General features: G+C 32.7%; 1 protein-coding gene and 1 long non-coding RNA gene across 3 annotated transcripts; both read right to left on the bottom strand.

Moving 5' to 3' along the window:
• Positions 1-277: 277 nt before the first annotated feature.
• Positions 278-1,525, bottom strand: LOC11439898 (F-box protein CPR1). Its single transcript, XM_003617843.2, has one exon. The coding sequence runs from the start codon at positions 1,523-1,525 to the stop codon at positions 278-280; it is 1,248 nt and encodes a 415-aa protein (XP_003617891.2).
• Positions 1,526-8,495: 6,970 nt separating this feature from the next.
• Positions 8,496-12,365, bottom strand: LOC25494974 (uncharacterized). 2 transcript variants are annotated; one of them, XR_003011992.2, is made up of 5 exons: positions 12,026-12,365; positions 10,064-11,090; positions 9,541-9,594; positions 9,053-9,427; positions 8,496-8,772 (listed from the first exon to the last, which is right to left on the bottom strand). It is a non-coding gene; the product is annotated as an uncharacterized lncRNA (long non-coding RNA). The 2 variants fall into 2 exon arrangements; XR_003011993.2 differs by having other exon boundaries at positions 9,316-9,427; positions 12,026-12,362.
• Positions 12,366-19,218: the final 6,853 nt, after the last annotated feature.

The following is a 19,218-nucleotide window of genomic DNA, read 5'->3' as shown; positions in this document are numbered from 1 at the left end:
TATAAGGATTTGATCTAATCAACTCATGACCATAATCATAAAGCCTTCTAAATTGCTCCTTAAATGACGGAAAGTATGATTCTGAAACGATTCAGAAACTAAAAGGATCACTTTGAGACTTTTGAAATTTAAAGGACCATTTTGAGAAAAACAAAAAACTTTAGATGCATTTGACCTAATTATAATTATGATAGACGCAACTGGCAAGCTACGTTGCATGCAAGGTAAAATCCTAATATCCAATCACATACCTCTTGGGTGGAAACAAAGAAAACAACTACGTATTTATTCCTTCAATCGGAAGAAAGCTTTTCTTGTACTTTCCTATATGACAACGAAATTTGTCTCCTTCAACACCAAGCTCTTCAATCATCTGAGTTTTCAAATCAACCCAAACTATTTTATTATCTCTTTTGTTTAAGAAGACTATATTATTCTTCTTACCAAGTCCTATGGGCGACACAAAAAAAGGAAAGGACGATCCAAACTGCTCGTGAAATGGCCCCACAATAAAGAGATTTATCCATGATTCTCTCACACCAAGTTTACCCAAAATTGATAAGCGAAAAGTAGCCTCCTCTCGATAACTTGATATCAAAGTAATGGTGCCATTTAACAGCGCCAAGTGTCTCTCCACGAATTCAACATTGAAATTACCATCCATGTTTGAGGGTATGGGGGTTTTAAACAACTCCTCATTGCTAAAGTCAAATGACAACAAACACTCTTCAATATTTTTGGATTCACTTTTAGCCCACCAATGAAACATTCCATCCGTGTAGAGTCCGATACCTCGCAATGGCGTATAGTAATAACAATTACGCATATCAAATTCAAGTTTCTTCCAAGAGTTACTTTTGAGAGAATATATCTCCCACAAGGGATCGTATGATCTATCTTCCCATATCAAATCTTCCTCATCATCTGGATCATTGTCCGGAAAATAATCTATCATTTGAACCACTTTATAGTCATCGCTAACGTGATCGTAGCCAAAACCATGAAGAAAGAAGAAAGGGGTCCGGTTAGGTCTTATGTTCTCAACGGGGCTGGGAGGAATGACCTTAGACTCACGAGTAGTTGGGTTCCACAACACAACTTGACGGGTATATTTAAATCCTTGTTTGAGGCAAAGTATGCCATTAATACTAACACAGCCGACAACATAAATATTAGTATCAATCTCTTGAAATTGAGGTGGCCAATCTAATTTAACCCGATTCTCTAACCTCTCACTGGAGAGCAAATAAAACTCACAATGCTGGCCATGATAATAATTAAAAGGCAGTTTATGTAAGATGAGAAATGTATCATCATAATCAGAATGATCATTACATAAAATATTGTTGCAGTACATCTTAATGAAATTGGGGTTTTCGAATAAGAGAGACCATGATTTGCATACACATATAAACCGCTTCAATGATTTTAAAGGCAGTTTTGACAAAATGAAGAGCACAAGATCATGAGGTAAATTGATCCAAACCTTTTCGTCAATGACAGCAATAGCCAGTGAATTGTCCATCTCCAGCTTTGAGGGTGATTAAGAGGAGAAAGATGTAGTGCAGTCTGCATGCATTTCCGAAATGTATATTCAAAGGAGCAAAGTGTATATAGTAACCTGAGATCTATTCCATCCAGCAAAGTAACAGGAAATCCTAATGATAACGAGCTTTTTCAGCGATAATAACGTTGTGATCTGTTTCAGAAGTCAAGTAATTAATATGTGTTTATACTTTATATTTATCCGTTCTTCCAAGATTTATATTTTTACGTACAAAAAAAATATACTATACTGCTGTGTTCGTTACTTCGTTCTATTTCAGGTTGATATAAAAACAAAAAAAAATATGTATTTATACTTTATATATACTTTATAAAAACAAAAAAAATTATACTGCTGTGTTTATACTTTATATATAACATTTTTCTTTTATAATATGTTGTCACATTAATATGTTGTCACATTAATTAATGACATGTGATAAATATGTATTTTTAACTCATTAAATGATTGTCAACTGGTGGTGGCAAATGAGGCGGCTACCTTGTGTCTCACATTTTTTTCGCCACAATTTTATTATTTAAATTAGCGTTAAGTGAATACTAATGTATATGTTCCTCTGAGCATAGTTCAATTGATAAGTACATGCATTGTTATATGCAGGGTTCGGGTTTCGAACTCCGGACATCCCACTTATTCACCTTTAAAAAGATGAATTCTAGCTACTAAACTACCTGACAAAAAAAATTATAAATAAATAAATATGGTGAATGGAAGATGTATTGGATGATTTGGCCATAAAATATCTTTAGGAATAGGATCCATTCAATATTCACAATGCTATTTGAATTTGGGGATTAAACAAAGATATAATTTTAACAGCTGATATATAGTTAATAAATTTAAAAGTAAAGATGTTAAGGTTAATTTGGTGTCCCATCAGCAGTTTACTGATGATACGTTATTTCTGGGTATTAAGAGTTGGGCCAATGTTCAAGTGTTAAGGGCGGTGTTGACTTTGTTTGCTGACATGTCAGGTTTAAAAGTGAACTTTCATAAGAGTTTACTGTTTGGCATTAATGTTGGGAACTCGTGGTTGACTGGCGACATCTATTTTAAATTGTAAGGTAGGTAATATTTCATTTTTGTATCTTGGTCGCTCAATTGGTGGTGATCCTTGAAGGTTAGCTTTTTGGGAACCTATGATGTCTATTATTAAAACTAGACTGTCAAAGTGTCAGAGTCGCTTTCTATCATTTGGAGGCCGTTTGATTCTTCTCAAGTCTGTCTTGACCTCGCTTCCTGTCTACGCTCTTTCCTTCTTCAAAGCTCCATCAGATATAATCTTTTCCATTGAAACTTTATTTAAAAAAAAAAAAATTGGGGAGGGAGTGAGGATAACTGGAAAATTTCCTGGATTGCTTGGAGCTCTGCTTGTTTAGGTAAGGAGTATGGAGGTCTGGGGGTGAGACAGTTGGCGAAGTTTAATATAGCCTTGTTAGGTAAATGGTGTTGACGGATGTTGGTGGATAGAGGTGGGTTTTGGTATAAGGTGTTTGTGGAGAGATATCGTGAGGTGGCTGGGAGTTTGGAGGTTGGGAGCCGGAGTGCTTCTTCTTGGTGGAGGGAGGTAGTGAAGATTAGGGATGGGGTCGATGGAGCTGATGGTGGTTGGTTTGGTGAAAGGGTGTCGAAGGTGTTAGGTGATGGAAACAACACGTTCTTTAGGTTTGATAACTGGTTAGGAGATGTCCCTTTGTGTAGAAAGTTTGGTCGTTTGTTTGATTTAGCGACAAATAAATTTAGTATTGTGGCCGATATGTGTGTTCGTGGTTGGGAGGATAGGGGAGAGGCTTGGAGTTGGAGGAGAAGATTGTGGATGTGGGAAGAAGAAATGTTAGAGGGGTGTAGGCTATTACTTGATAGTGTATTTGTGCAGGCTAATATTCTTGACAGGTGGCAGTGGCATCCAGACATACATGAGGGATATACTGTGCGAGGTTCTTATCACATTATGACAACTCCGGTCTCTTCCACTTTTGACGCAATTAGAGATCTCATTTGGCATAAGCAGGTTCCTCTAAAGGTTTTCATTGTTGCTTGGCGTCTGCTAAAGGACAATCTCCCAACCATAAACAATCTCCTAAGGCGCGGCATAGTGCAAGCGGCGGGGGCTACGTGTGTTGCAGGGTGCGGGCTTGAGGAGTCAGCAGCTCACTTGTTTATTCATTGCGACATGTTCAGTTGGTTGTGGCAGCAAATTAGAGCCTGGATTGGAGTGGCGGGAGTAGACCCGTTTAGCATCATTGAGCATTTTCTCCAATTTATTCATTATACAGGTTCCTTAAAAGTTCGTCGTTTGTTTCTTCAATTACTGTGGCTTCTTGGTGTTTGGCTGATATGGAGTGAACGTTATAACAGAGTATTCAAAAATGTCGAAACTCCTATCTTTCAGCTTTTAGAAAAAGTAAAATTCCATTCAATATGATGGCTGAAGGCTAATAATGCCAAGTTTGTTTATGGTTTGCAGAGTTGGTAGTCGGATCCTTTGTTTTGTTTGGGGTATCGACTAACATGTATTTCTTGTATATACTTTGTATGACTCCTTGTTTCTTGAGGTGGTCTTTTTGCTACATCTTGTACTGAGAAGCACACATCGCCGGTGTTAATATATTTCATTTTTATGTCTCAAATTTTTTTTTACTTACGTATATTAAAAAGAGGTTATACCTTGAGCGAAAACAAAAAGGTTATACCATAACAATTGTGTATTCGCTTTATTATTAGTATAGAAGTAATATAAGATAGATTTAAATTTGGGGATTAATAACCGAATAATCTTAACTATAATTTAAACTTTTTTTTTTTTGTTACAACTATAATTTAACTTGAAACTACTTGAAGTCAATTTACATATATTAAAAATAGGGTTAATTATGTTTAAGGTTCCTATAAATAAGCGAGCTTCCAACATTGGACCTTACTAAAATTTTATTAAATTTTTCATCCCCAACGTTTTTTTTTTCCGTTTGTAAGTTTAATCCTTACCGTCAAACTGTACTGACTAGGCTAACGGAATGCTGACCAAGACATGCCACATGGACATTTCAAGTGACTTGGCTGTCATGTGGTAAATGACTTGTTAATTTTCATCACAGATCATGAAATATAATTTACACATGATGAATAATAAACCTTGATCATAGTTGCATGAATTAGGACACCATTAAAATTAAATAGGCTTAAATGCAATTTTACCCCTCCTATTTTGATTGAATCTGAATTTCACCCCCCCTATTTTAAAACTCGAAATTTTACCCCCCTTATTTTAAAACTCGGAATTTTACCCCCTCTATTTTACCTTTTTCAAAATTTTACCCCCTATTTTAAAATAAAGAACCAAAAAATACTAGAAAAATAAAGAAACGATTAGAAAATATTAATTTGGTAAAAAAATATAAGAAAAACAAGAAAACACAACAAAAAAAAAACTAAAAAATAGAAAAACAATGAAATTACAAGAAAAAATTCAATTAAGAATTCATGAAAAAACTAGTTTGCACCTCTAATTATTTGCTATTTTCATGTATTTTCGTACTAGTTTTTTATTTTATTTTTAGAGATCATACTAGTTTTATGCATTTTTTTCTAGTATTTTCTATTCATTTTTTTAGTATTTTTTTTGGTTTTATTTTTATTTTTTCATTAAAAAACATTTAATACAAATAATTAAGGCTTAAAAAATGCATAAAACTAGTATGATCTCTAAAAATAAAATAAAAAATTAGTATTAAAATACATGAAAATAACAAATATTTAGAGGTGCAAACTAGTTTTTTCATGTATTCTTAATTTAATTTTTTCTTGTAATTTCATTGTTTTTTTATTTTTTAGTTTTTTTTTGTGTTTTCTTTATATTTTTTTTACCAAATTAATATTTTCTAATCGTTTCTTTATTTTTTTTAGTATTTTTTTTGTTCTTTATTTTAAAATAGGGGGCAAAATTCTAAAAAAACGTAAAATAGAGGGGGTAAAATTCCGAGTTTTAAAATAAGGGGGGCAAAATCCCGATTCAATCAAAATAGAGGGGGTAAAATTCCGAGTTTTAAAATAGGGGGGTAAAATTCAGATTCAATCAAAATAGGGGGGGTAAAATTGCATTTAAGCCAATTAAATAAGAGGGTTTAGAACTTACCTCTTGAAGCCATTGATTGTCAACGAGTATGTATGCTCTTCGATGATCTTGAATTCCAATTATCTTGGATAGGATCTTCCTCTCCTTCTTTCTCAAACTTTGATAGGTAAGTATGTGATAATATGGAATTATCTTTTGCATATGCCCCAAGACATATTTATAGAGAAAGTGGAGAGGGGACCTACCCTTTCATGTAGGGTTACAATGGCTCTATCAATTCTTTCATGAATAGTTATAAGGTATCAAACCATACCCTTTTATAAAGAGTTGAATGGTTCCATCCATCATGGATTCATTCAATTATAGGCTGCATTATTCAAGTACACCTACCGTGTGATGTCCAATATCTATTGATCACAATATAGATATTCCAAGACCCATCAAGATACCATTCAACAAATGTTTAATTTTATAAATCAATGGAAGACCAAAAATTTCTAACATTCTCCCACTTGGGCAACATTGATTTGATAAATAAAATAAAACAAAATAAAATAAAACTTAATAAAAATCACATTGGTTGAATAATAGTGGCCACTTTTGTATCTCGACTAAAACCACAAATAACCATGATCAATGCCGACAAGCAAAAAACCTATCAGCTAGAGCTATAGGTGAAAATTAGACTATTAAGAGTTTATATCACCCACAACCACATATAACTAACATTTCTTGTTGTCATGATCACCAAATAAGCGTACTAATGTAATACACACCATAGTATATATATTGTGATCATTGTATACTATTGTGTACAAGTCCTCATTGTACCTTTCAAAGAAAGTACAATCAAATCCCTTAAAAGAGATTCATGTTTCAAATGAAACACTATTCCATTACGGAACACAACTTCTTTCTCATAAAAGAAATGACAATCTCCCCAAAGAGATTAAAATCACATTTCATATGAAACATCATTTCCACTAGAGAAATCAGAGACAAATCTCAAATAAAATTTCCATTAGAAGAAAAAAATAAAAAAAAATATTTAATTAACTTGTCCCTATAAATATTTAATTTCCATCAGAGATTACATATTTTGTCACTATAATTATACCAACTTTTCGTTTTAGTCCCTATAAAATTGTCAACCAACACTTTTAGTCACTTTTTTAAAGTAAATTTTTGTATTTTTTAATTAACTTGTGCATAAATGTATAGAATACAGTAAAAATCACTCCAAAAAAAATTAGAATTTTTTAACATAACATAAATTAAATATGATTTTTTTACCACCAAAAAATATATAAATTCATATTTAATTCATATTTTGGTAAATAATTATAATATTTTTTTGGGAGAGATCCTTATAATATATTTTATGCAAAATTTTATTCAAAAATATGAATTCTACATGTGAGTTTAATTTAAAGGAGGGGCCAAAGGTGAAGATGAAAAATTTTTGGAGGACTAAAAGTTAAAAGAAATTTTTTTGAGGAACTAAAATGAAAATATTTCATATTTATAGGGACAAAAAATATATTTAACCATTTTATAAATATCGCAATTTTGTAAGAAAAATCTTTTTTTTAGTGATCTTTACAATATTTTATACATTTATGCACAATTTCATTAAAAAATACAAAAATTTACTTTAAAGGAGAGACTAAAAGTAATGATAGAAAATTTTATAAGGACTAAAAGTTGAAGGAAAATTTTATATGAATTAAAACGAAAAGTTAGGATATTTACAGGGACCAAAAACATATTTAACCTATTGTATAAATATTGTTTATGTCATTGGTATCTATATAAAAATGTATTTTATAGATCACAAATAGAACCAACGAACTAACTAACTGCTCTCTTCAAAAAAATAACTAACTGCTATAACTGAAATAACTAACTGCTATAACTGAAATAACTAACTACCACTTCACTTCTCATTCTCAACAACAATTATAATATATATATCATCACTATGGTTTGATATTATACATTAAGACTTTTTTACATCTTAAAGAAACTATTTTCACAATTCGTCAAAGAAAAAGGAAAGAAGAAGAAGTTGTTTTTTCACACCATGGCAGGTCAAGGTGGTGGAAATTGGACCGGAGAAGACACACTGAGGCTAAGAGAAGCGATGCAGCAATTCCCACCACACACCAACAATAGATACTTGATGATCTTGCAAGCTTTTCCAGAAGAAAGAAGACAGGACATAGCTATCTTGGAACACTATCTTGAAGAGCTTGCTGGTGAAGAACAACAGTTTCTTCCACCTCAAAATTTCGGAGCTTGGACTCGAGAAGAGGATAAGTAAGCATTACTAATCCTAGCTATATTCTATTTCTTTTTCCAATTGATTAAATATGCATTCTTAGTATTTTTATTAAACTACGCTTTCCTCTATTTTCTGTAGCTTACTATTCTTGGGTTTGGTCCTATACGGACACAAGTGGAAACGGATTGCGAGAGAGCTTGTCATTACTCGGTCGGCATCACAATGCCGATCTCGCTTTGGCACCCAAGCATTTGCAGGGTTTAATTTTTAGAAGACAAAATTGCTGAGCATGCAGTATTATTCCAAGATGAGTTGATTTCATAAAGACTATTCCAAGATGAGTTGATTTTGTAGAATTTCAGTGATTAAAACAAAGAAATGTCGCTTTAGTGTATATATATATCTCTTGATGTTGCTGTTCCTGATCTAGACGAACCTTTGTTTTGCTATGCGGTGTAATAAATTGCTTCTGATGCAGTCTTTTATTCAGTAGGACCAATGACTTTAAGAGCCTTTCCAATTTAATTGCTTACTATTCAATAGGACCAATTCTTAGTATTACTAATTTCATATTCTGATAATGTACTGCCATGTGAATCTTATAAATTTGTGTCGTATTTAATTCATGTGATTATCAGTTTTTTTTTTATCAACTTCCATTGCTTTCATACCATCTCCAAGTCTTTGACTTCATTATCCTCCAAGATTTTTCCTACATTAGGTCCTTGGTCCTTCTTTTCACTCGTATCATCTAGGTGGTTCTCTAGCATGCTATTGCCATTTGAATCAGTCTTGGAAACTGAATTATCTGAGCACTTCACTAGTTTCATTGAATTGGACAACTTGTGCCTATCAATGTAAAAACAAACAAAAAATTAATTTAAGAACATCATTAACGTCAATTTACAAAAAAATGAGACAAAATTCAAGATTGTTTGAAAGTGTTGTTAAATAGCGGCTATAGCTGCACTGCAACGTAATTGCATAGCAGAATTTGGATGAATATCTACTGTTCAGCACTGCACTATTTAGTACAAAACATTGTGAAATGGTGACTATAGCGGCACAATAGAACTGTTGCGTCACAGAATTTGAGCAAACTGCTATATCAATAGCACTATAGACGAACCTTGTTTTGCTATGCGCTTTTTTCCTGTATTGAATTGCTTGGGGCATTCGTTGTACATAATCATGTAATAAATTGCTAAAGATTATCTAATTGTTGTGGTATTCCAACCGGTGTTGATATAAAAATAAAAAATAGATGTAAAATATTTACAAATTACTAGTAGCATCCGAAGAGTACAACATGAACACGACTATTATCTAGTGTCCGTGCCTGCACTGGCAGGCTGCCACAACAAATGCGTCAGTAGGGTTAAACCAACAAACCTTCCTTGAATTTGCATTCCCAACTGGTATGTCAAGCACATCAGAGAATTCCAGCAACTTCTCTTTATTACGTTTGTCAAATTTTTTTCTTTACTTTAATCATTAGCATTTCCTGCAGTAACGATATTTGGTTTTAGAAGCTTAACAAGGAAAGTGCTTAATTATGCATAAAAGCAAGCATTCATTCATTGTTATATATGACTTGGTTGTAAGTTACAAGCATACCTCATTTTCATGCTACACAACCAGAAAACCTTAATATATTTTACTTAATCGCAGCTGCATGAGAAATACATTGTAAAAGATTAGTTAAATAGATGCATAATAACATCTGTTTGACCAGTTAATTTCTTTATTCCAGGTAAGTGTAAGCTTTTAACAGTCTAAGGATGAACTCTCCTATATCCTCAACTATAGAGGTGGGGTACTATATAGGTTAACAGAAAATAAATGGTAGAAAATGACTGAAATGAAAAATTAGATTGTCCAGGATCATGAAGTAGGTTATCCCTTTCCTCTCCTACCAAAGAGGATTGTATGGAGCAATTTAAGAGTATCATCAATCTTCTTTTTGGACAATTTAAATACCACTGAAGCATAAAATACAAGAGTCATAAAAATTATTAGCTGCTATAATGCAGAAACATGTATCTAAGGCATAAAGTGCATTATAGACATGAACATGAAAAATTGTAAGAGAGAATTCATAACACACAATTAAGGCTAACTATGAATCTGAGATGAATACCTTTTCAACTTTAAATTCTTTGGATGCATCTCTGTCATATGATTTCTACCAACCTCTGAATTGATTTCCATTCACGTACAGGACGGTTGGTTGTAGGAGTTGTTGGCTCTGTCTCCTTCAGTTCCTTTATTTTCTTTTTCACCTCCTAATGGTTGTTTCCTCCTCTCCCACACTTTTTTATTCCTTTCTCAACTTCAATATCTTCAGAATAACCATCTTCATTTGACTTATTGTCAACCTTATCCTTACCATCCAACTCCTTTTCTCGGCTTTTCTCCTTTTCACTGCTCTCATATTTGACTTCAGGGATATCCTCTATCTCCTTTTGTTCCTTCGTTTTCCTTTTTCACCTTCTACCCTTCGACCTTTCCTTTCCTGCATTTTTCCAATCCTTCCTCCACTTTGACATCTTCATTTGACTTATCATCCTCCCCCTCTTCTTGACTTTTCTCCTTTTCACTGCCCTCATCGTTGTCTTCAGGGATAATCTCTTCTTCCATGACTTCTAATTCGGGTTTCTTAGCTTCAATTCAACGCTTTCTCTCGCTTTTTTACTATCCATAGTTTCCTCACCAAATTTGCCATCCTCAAACCCATGATCATTTTTCTTATTTTCTTCTGTTTCATTCACAAAATCATCTCCTGATACTTCATATGCCAACATCTTTCTCATCCTCTTTTGTTTCTTTCCCTTCATCAACTTTCTTATCCTCTTTTATTCCTTCCCAACCACCAATTTTGGTATCGTCATCTGTTATGACATCACCATCATCAGTTTTTTTATCATCTTCCATTTCTAGTTCTTCCTCCCCATCAGTTTTTTTTATCAACTACCATTGCTTTCATATCATCCTCCAAATCTTTGACTTCATTATCCTCCAAGATTTTTCCTACTTTAGGTTCCAGGTCCTTCTTTTCACTCATGTCATCTAGGTGGTTTTCTAGCATGCTATTGCCATTTGAGTCAGTCTTGGAAACTGTATTATTTGAGCACTTCACTGGTTTCATTGAATTGGACAACTTGTGCCTATCAATGTAACCAAAAAAAAAAATTAAATTTAAGAACATCGTCAACGTCAACTTACAAAAAAGGGACAAAATTCAAGATTTTTTGAAAGTGTTATTAAATAGCGGCACTACAACGTAATTGCATAGCAGAATTTGGATGAATATCTACTGTTCAGCAATGCACTATTTGTACAAAACATTGTGAAATGGTGACTATAGCGACACAATAGCACAGTTGCATCGCAGAATTTGAGCAAACTGCTATTTTTCGTAATTTACAAAGCTGTTCAAACAGGTCCGCGAAATTAAAAAAAAATCAATTGCTATCCCAACTCAAATAACCAAATATATCCAATGCCATGATAAGTTGACAACACTTGGCAATAAAAGCTTGAAAATTGACCCCATTACTATACTATATCAATAAAAAATGCAGTTTACAAACGGTAAAAATCAAATTCTATGTACGATAGTACCCTTTTTTCCACCTCAGCAGCAGCAAAACAAAAAATGGGGTTGAATATTATTGCAAATAATCAAATAAAAACCATCATAGTTATAATCTTTTTCACAACAATGATCATTTTCAAAGACCTTAAATTCCACACAACAAAAAATGAAAGATACAAACCATTATACCCTTTTTTCACCCCAAAACAAAAACAGGGTTGAATATTATCGCAAATACTAATAAAATAAAATTGGTGCCACAAATTTGAATCTAAAACATCCCCAGTACGAAAGTTGTTTATCATACAAAAAATCATATTCATCCAGATACAATAAATTACATTATTGATATACTACATTCAGAAAATGATAACAAACAAACACCACACATTATTCAAAAGCGATTAATCAACATAACTGAAAAAATAGCAACAAAAAAAGGAGAGGAACAAAAATGGTTCTGAAAATGGGAAACAAAAACGATTTGTCGGATGGTGAGATTACCTATGAGATGGATTTTGAAATAGATCAGACAATTTGATCGTGGGAGGTTAAGACAGCGTCGATAGATGTTGTCGTCATCGGGCGGAGAGACAGAGAGGAGAGAGGATGGTGTCGATTTCACCTTATCATAGGTCGGTTTCTTTGTCCATTGAGAAGGAGAAAGAAAAAAAAAAAAGAGAAAGTGTGAGTGAATGGTTCTTTTTTGTTGTTGAGAGACTTCATTCATGCGGGAGGAAGGTTGCGGTTATGGTGCATAAGAATCATTTTTAGATTTATGCAACTGCATCCCGGGAGGAATGCTAGGAGGCGGGTTTTAACGTGGAGAAATTGAATTTCTCCATCTTAAACCAATTTAGTTTTATCTGTTATTACTTGTACCGTGTTGTTACATGTTATTACATGTACTTCTATTTTCTTATATTTCAATTCAAACCCTAATTAAAAATAATAATTTAACCTGTTTAGTTAATTCATTTACCCTCCTCTGTTGAAAAGTCTAACACCCGATACCCAATTCCATTTTCAAACAGTAATATTTGTATAATTAAATAATATTATGTTTTTGAAAAAATATAAATTTTTTTCTTAAAACATGTTCTTGGTTATACTTTTTTGGAAAATGATTGGTAGACCACTCATAATTTCATATCACCCGTGCACCCCCACATATTTGAGAGGAGAGAGATGGATGAAAAGGAAGAGAGACAAAGTGTTTGTGGGGTCTAAGCCACATGTCACATGTTTGTGTGGAGGTTTAAGTGTCTATGTCATTTATGGGTGTGCATGTATCACCACTCTACTTTTTTATATGAATATCACCTGGTTCATAAAAATGATAAAATCTACATCATCAAAATTTATGTTATTAGTCTTTCAAAAAAATTCATACTATTTATAAAATAGTTATTACGGTCATCATTAGTAAGAGGTAAAGTTGTTGGAGATTCAAAGGTGAAATTCGAATGGATGAGGAAATATTGTTCTACCAACTACTACTAACATTCATCAAATTTTTCTAAATAATAAAGAAAATAATATTTGATTAAAAAACAACATAGTAACAGAAAATAAAATAACACCGTTTTTTACATGTTGAAAATCTATAAATCTTTAAAAAAAAAAACCAAGTTATTTATACAATTTCAAAAAGTGTACATAAGTTTTTTAATATTAAAATCTCATTTAAGTTCCAGATAAACATTCTAGACCAATCTTTTTTTTTTTTTTACAAGATTCTAGAGCAATCTTATCCATTAATATTTATTAATATTAAATCAATGACCCTTGTTAAATTGACCTAAGTTAGGAAAATATATCAATTTGCCCATGCTAAACGATGTCATGAACTTACATTTTTTTTTTTTTTTTTTTTAGAGAGCTAGGAACTTACATTCTAACACACACTTCTAAGACACTCTTTTTGATTGGTTTGGCTTCCATGCAAATTTGATGGATCCATGTAAATTTTAACCAATTAAAAATAGTGTGTTGAAAAATATGTGTTAGAATTTATGTTGCTAGCATTTCTCTGTATGTAATTCTTTTTTTTTAACGAAATTCTTGTTATTTATTTTTTGTTAAGTAATTGGTGGTCATGTCACATATTTTAAATGCAGAGAAGTAGAGTGTTTGGGTTCGAACGTCAGCCATACACATTAATCATTTAACATTTGAGTTTGGATCATTTCATATTTGAATTTATTTTAAAATAAACTAATGTAAAATATGACATTATATTTATTCATTAAATGATTTTTTTCACGGGACTTGATTGATTAAACGACGATTCATATCAAATAAAATCATCACAAAGTAAGGTTACCGACATCAGTTATAAATTTACTTATGTAACTAATTTTAATTGGTTGTTGGATAAATTATCCACAATTCTTCAAAGGAAACATAAGTCTTAATTTGATGAAAAAAAATAATAACTAAGTCTCACCTTATTGTTATAAATTAGCTTAAATAGTTAAATTGTTTTGCGTATTTTTTTTATTTTTGTCACTGTTTTTTTTATTACAAATCCTATAAATTATAAACGTTTTGCCTTTAGTCCTTGTCCTCTTCATCTACACATTATCAATTGATAGCTAAAAAAAATACTACAAATGTATCACACTAACTGAACATTTGTTTTGATTTAAAATGCAATTTGAACGAAAGCACAATCTGTATGTATCAATAAATAAATTATGGGTGCGTTTGTTTTGGTTTATTTTAAAATATATATATTTTTAAGTGTTTGTCAAAAAAATTATGAGTGTCATTTTTAAGTGTTTGTTTTGGATTTTTAGAAAAATTAGTTTATCAAAAAATTTATTTTGACTCTAAAATGAAAAGGCATTAGGATTAATTTTTTTTCAAATACAAGGAGGTAACATAAGAACTTTTTTTTTTTTTTTGAAAGAACATGAACTAGTTAAAAACCATTGTTTTTTAATCACTTTTTTTTGTGTAGTAAGCAAACACAGATATAGCTTCAGATTTTTTTTAAATCTCTAAATTTTTCTAACATAAAATCTATTTTTTTAAAGCCAAAACAAATACACCTTATATTACAAATTGATAATCATTTTCCTTTTAAGGAAAGTTGATAATCATCTCTACACCGAACCAGATCCAAATATTATTTCCATTGTTGACATATCAAGCTAAACTAAATACCTCAGTCATATGTGGACTGATTAGTGACCAATATAATTTAGATCATCGCTCTTTCATTGATATGTTGGTTATGCCGATTTTAATTATGGGGAGCTTCATTTGGCTTGGTAAAACACAAAAGCAAGTTAAACTTCAAATTGATGTAAGTAAAACAAGCAAATACTGAAATGAGCGAAAGAGACCCTAGAATCACACTCAAAATCAGGTTTTTAAGCAAGTGAATTCAGCACACATAAATACTGAAATGAGCGAAACCAGATCTCGAAGTTGGAAGTAAAGTTGATAAAAATGAGGTTTTTTCTAAATTACCTTTGAAGAATGGTGGGTAATTTACCCACCAACCAATGAAAATGAGCAATTTATTTGTGGGGTCAAGATAGTTTATGAATATGTGCTTATGTGTATTGATTGGGGTAAATTACCCATCATTCTTTCATGGATAGCCTAGTTGACACCTAAAAATGAACTATTTTGATCAAATCCCTATGAACTCGGATACTCCAAAATGAAGATGTACCCATATCGGATACCGATACTCCGCGGATATTCTCGGATACGTACCCACAGAGTATCAGAATTAAATACTTTTTAGATTCATCCAATAAATGATGTATGTGGCCTATAATATAGACCACGTACATCATTTATTGAATGAACATAAAAAGTCAAAATTTGCTTATAATAGTGACCGGATGGGTATATCATTTATCGAATGAATTTAAGATTTTTTTTTTTATTTTTTATAATTGTGACCGTACTGTATATTAGAATAAGGGTGATGCTAAGTAGTGGGAGACTAGTGAAGAAAAACAAAAGTAGAAAATTTCAACAAGACGCGTGTGTAAGGGAGATAGGGGGAAGTGGGGAGTGGTTGTTTGATTGGAGACGTCGTTTCTTTCAATGGGAGGAACAATTGTTCAATATGTTGAAAGAAGAGCTACAGGGTTTTGTTTGGTCTCCGGGAGATGTGGATAGTTGGTGTTGGAAGCTTACGGAAAATTGTGTTTTTTTTCGGTGAAATCAACTTATGATAAATTGTTAGGTATGTTGATAGTGGAGGATAGGTGGCAAGAGGTTGAGAATATGGTGTTTGGTGGTATTTGGAAGAGCACGGCTCCTTTGAAGGTGATAATGTTCTCTTGGAAAGCCCTCCTAAATCGTATTCCAACTAAATCCAACCTTAGGATTAGGAATGTGATTCCGGCGGATGCTTCTTCTCTTTTTGTCGGGTATGGGAGAGCAAATGAGACATCAATGCATTTATTTTTGCATTGTGACTTGGCTTTTGAGGTGTGGTTGAGAGTGATGAGGTGGTGGAATTTTAGTATGGTAACACCGCCAAATATTTTTGTCCACTAGGCTTGCTGGAATGCGGTGGAGAGTGGGAAAAAGATTAAGAAGGTGTTGAGACTAGTGTGGCATGCAGCGATTTGGGTTTTGTGGAAGGCTCGGAACAATAGCATTTTTAATAATGGGATCGGGTGTAGCGAAGATTTGGCGGAGGTGATAAAGGTGGTATCGTGGCGTTGGGCAATGCATAGGGTGCATATGTATCCTTGTTTTTTCTACGAATGGTTGTGGCGCCCGAGAGACTGCAGCCTTCGCTAACTTCCTTCAGTGGTGGGTTCCTGGTGTTTTTTCCTTTGCTGTTTTGTCGTGCTGGTTCAAATCTGGTGTGGTTCAGTTGCTGCAGTGTGCTTTACCCTCAAGGGGGAGATGTTGCAGGGAGTGGTTGCTGCAGTTTTGAGGTGTTTGCTGCTGCTATCAGCGTTTTCTCCTGACCTGCCGTGTCCGGTTTCATTTCTGTTATCAGCTGGAAGGGGTTTAGTGTAACACCCCGTTTTCCCAACATAAAAATTTCGCATAAATAATCAGAGTTTTTCAACATAAACGGAATGTCACATTCTTTTCCTAAAATCATAAACTGAATAAATAACTATTTATCCTTTAAAATTCAAATACAAGATCTTTAATACTTCGCAGCAGAATTTATTTCAATAACTAAAACAGTCTTTGGCACGAAGGCCTCTTCATAAATGTCGCATAAAAATCCAATCTAAAAACATAGTCATAAATCTTCAAAAACAATACGTAAGGAATAGAAAAGCAATAACAAAGTTCCCATCCCGTTACGTATCAGAGAACCTAAGACACACGAGAAGGAAAGCTCACACGACATCAACTATTCTTGGTTACCTGTTAGTTACCCATGGTGGGCAAACAGAAGGGGTGAGATTTCACAAACAATAATATTAAGCTTATAATTCATCAATTACATTTAACAACATAAGCATCATCAATCATATTTAACAACTCATAGACAACATCATGTAATCATCATAATATTCATCATAGATAATAATATATCATAATTCACTTCTTTAATAGTTCATATAAAGAATCACAGCTTTAAACAATTTCATGATTTAACAACTTAACAACTCGACAACTTGATAACTTGACAACTTAACCTCTTGACTATGCAACTTAATCTTCTAATCATGCATGTGGTACCAATCTTTGAGCGTAAATAGGCTCCAGGGCATCAAGCCCTCAACTTTATTTGAGCGTAAAAAGGCTCCCAGGGCATCAAGCCCTCAACTTAATTGAGCAAAGGCTCCAGGGCATCAAGCCCCCAACAATGAAATGCTAATGCATGGACTCGACCTCTTAACATCTTAAATCGACAACCTCTTATATAATCCAATAATTTGGAACTTCATCATCTTAATCAACTTAGACCGACTCATGCAACTTAGTTAAATAACAACAGCAACACAACAGTATACAAAAACAGCATGACATAATAATATCAAATGCAAGTCAACAACGTCTCAATTATTCACATATAATTCAAGTAATGCATATACAATTATATCACAGTATAACAACATCAAATAATAATCAACATCTTAAAACATCATATATACATATAACACTTCATCAATCATGGACAATATCGTATTCACAACATATACATTCATATACTAATTCATCAATCATATTCAATTATTCACTGTGACCTACGTGCAGTAATTTGACTATAACTATAGTTCTATAAATCCATTTGAAGTCAAACCAACGGCATTAGAAATCTAACATTTATACCTACAACTTTCGTGTTTACACCTAAGACCAATTCTGTATCAATCAATACCAGTTTTCATTTCAAATTCGGACAAAGTTGTGCTGAAATTCATAAAAATTCACTAAGACCTACTTGGAGTATTTTCATCATAACTCCTAAACCAAAACTCATTTTTACGCCACACCAAAGCCATTGGAAAGCTAATAAAATTATCTACAACTTTCATTTTTACACCAAAACCCAGTTCAAAACGGAAACGTGTGAAAAAGACGCAAGAACATGGAACAGAAGATGCTGTCACTGTGCAGCTCTCGGGAAAAACCAATTTTTCACCCAAAAATCCCAATTTTGGCTTTCCCAATGCCCAAATTTGATTCCAAAATTTGTCTAAACATTTATATAGATCAAAAGAGACTCAAAATCATATAAAACTTGACCAAAAACATTATTTTAGAAAATCATCAATTAACCACTTTTAACCCTAATTCTCAAATTCTCAAAAACGAAAACCTACAACATATTAAATCCAATTTTCAGAATCAATGACTTAAGATTATTGAATGTTAGTCCCACCCTTACCTTATACATGAAAATCGCAGCACTCCTAGGTCTTCCCCCTCCTCTCGGCTTTTTCTCCCTTTTCTCCAAAATTGATCGTACGTTATGTTTTTTTCTAAACTAGGTTTCTCCTATTTATAACCCTTTTTCTATTTTATCTTATTTCTCTTTCTCCCCCAAAACTCTCTAAAATCTCATAACAAACTCTCAACTCAATCTTATTTCTATTTTCAAATCTTAATCTATTAAATAACAACATAAACCACTTAATAAATCACATAATCAAATAAATATATTTTAAACTCTTCTTAATAAATTGTAGACTCAATTAAATAATTAAATAAATCTAATAATTCAAAGAGGGCGTTACATTTAGCTTGGCTGGGCAGTTTGGTACGCTGTTTTTGTTGGAACAAAATGTGTTTAACATAACCCTTAAGAGTTTTGATGATAACAAAGTATTAAAAACTGTCAATTGGATATGCTAATATTTGTTCAAGTGTACAAGACTATAGACAAAATTTGATATCTTAAAAAGGTATTGGAAGAACAATAAAGAGCAAAGAAATCAACAAAAAGGGAAGCTTAAAGCGTATGAAGAAAACAGCTCCTGAAGATAAAGCGCTCCTGAAGACAAAATGCTCCTGAAGTGATGACGTCATCAGATGCAAGGTCATCAGAAGCAAATTTATCAAAAACTGAGAATCACCAGAAGCTGTAGTTCATCAGGAGATGCAACTTAAAGCTTCAAAAGCTGTTTAACGGATTCAAACTCGTCTAAAAATTGCAGAAGACTGGAAAAGTGAAGCAACAACTATTTTGAAAGGATTTGAAGACATTTGATGTTTGTTCCTTAAAAGAGCGTTGACAAAATACGTTT

Source organism: Medicago truncatula, chromosome 5 (genome assembly GCF_003473485.1).
Source record: "Medicago truncatula cultivar Jemalong A17 chromosome 5, MtrunA17r5.0-ANR, whole genome shotgun sequence".
NCBI classification, from domain to species: Eukaryota; Viridiplantae; Streptophyta; class Magnoliopsida; order Fabales; family Fabaceae; genus Medicago; species Medicago truncatula.
The sequence above is the reverse complement of the archived record's forward strand: the minus strand, read 5'-3'. Positions and strand labels throughout refer to the sequence as shown.

Excerpts from the sequence above, each read along its gene's own strand:
- LOC11439898 (XM_003617843.2), bottom strand. The coding sequence starts at position 1,525 with ATGGACAATTCACTGGCTATTGCTGTCATTGACGAAAAGGTTTGGATC.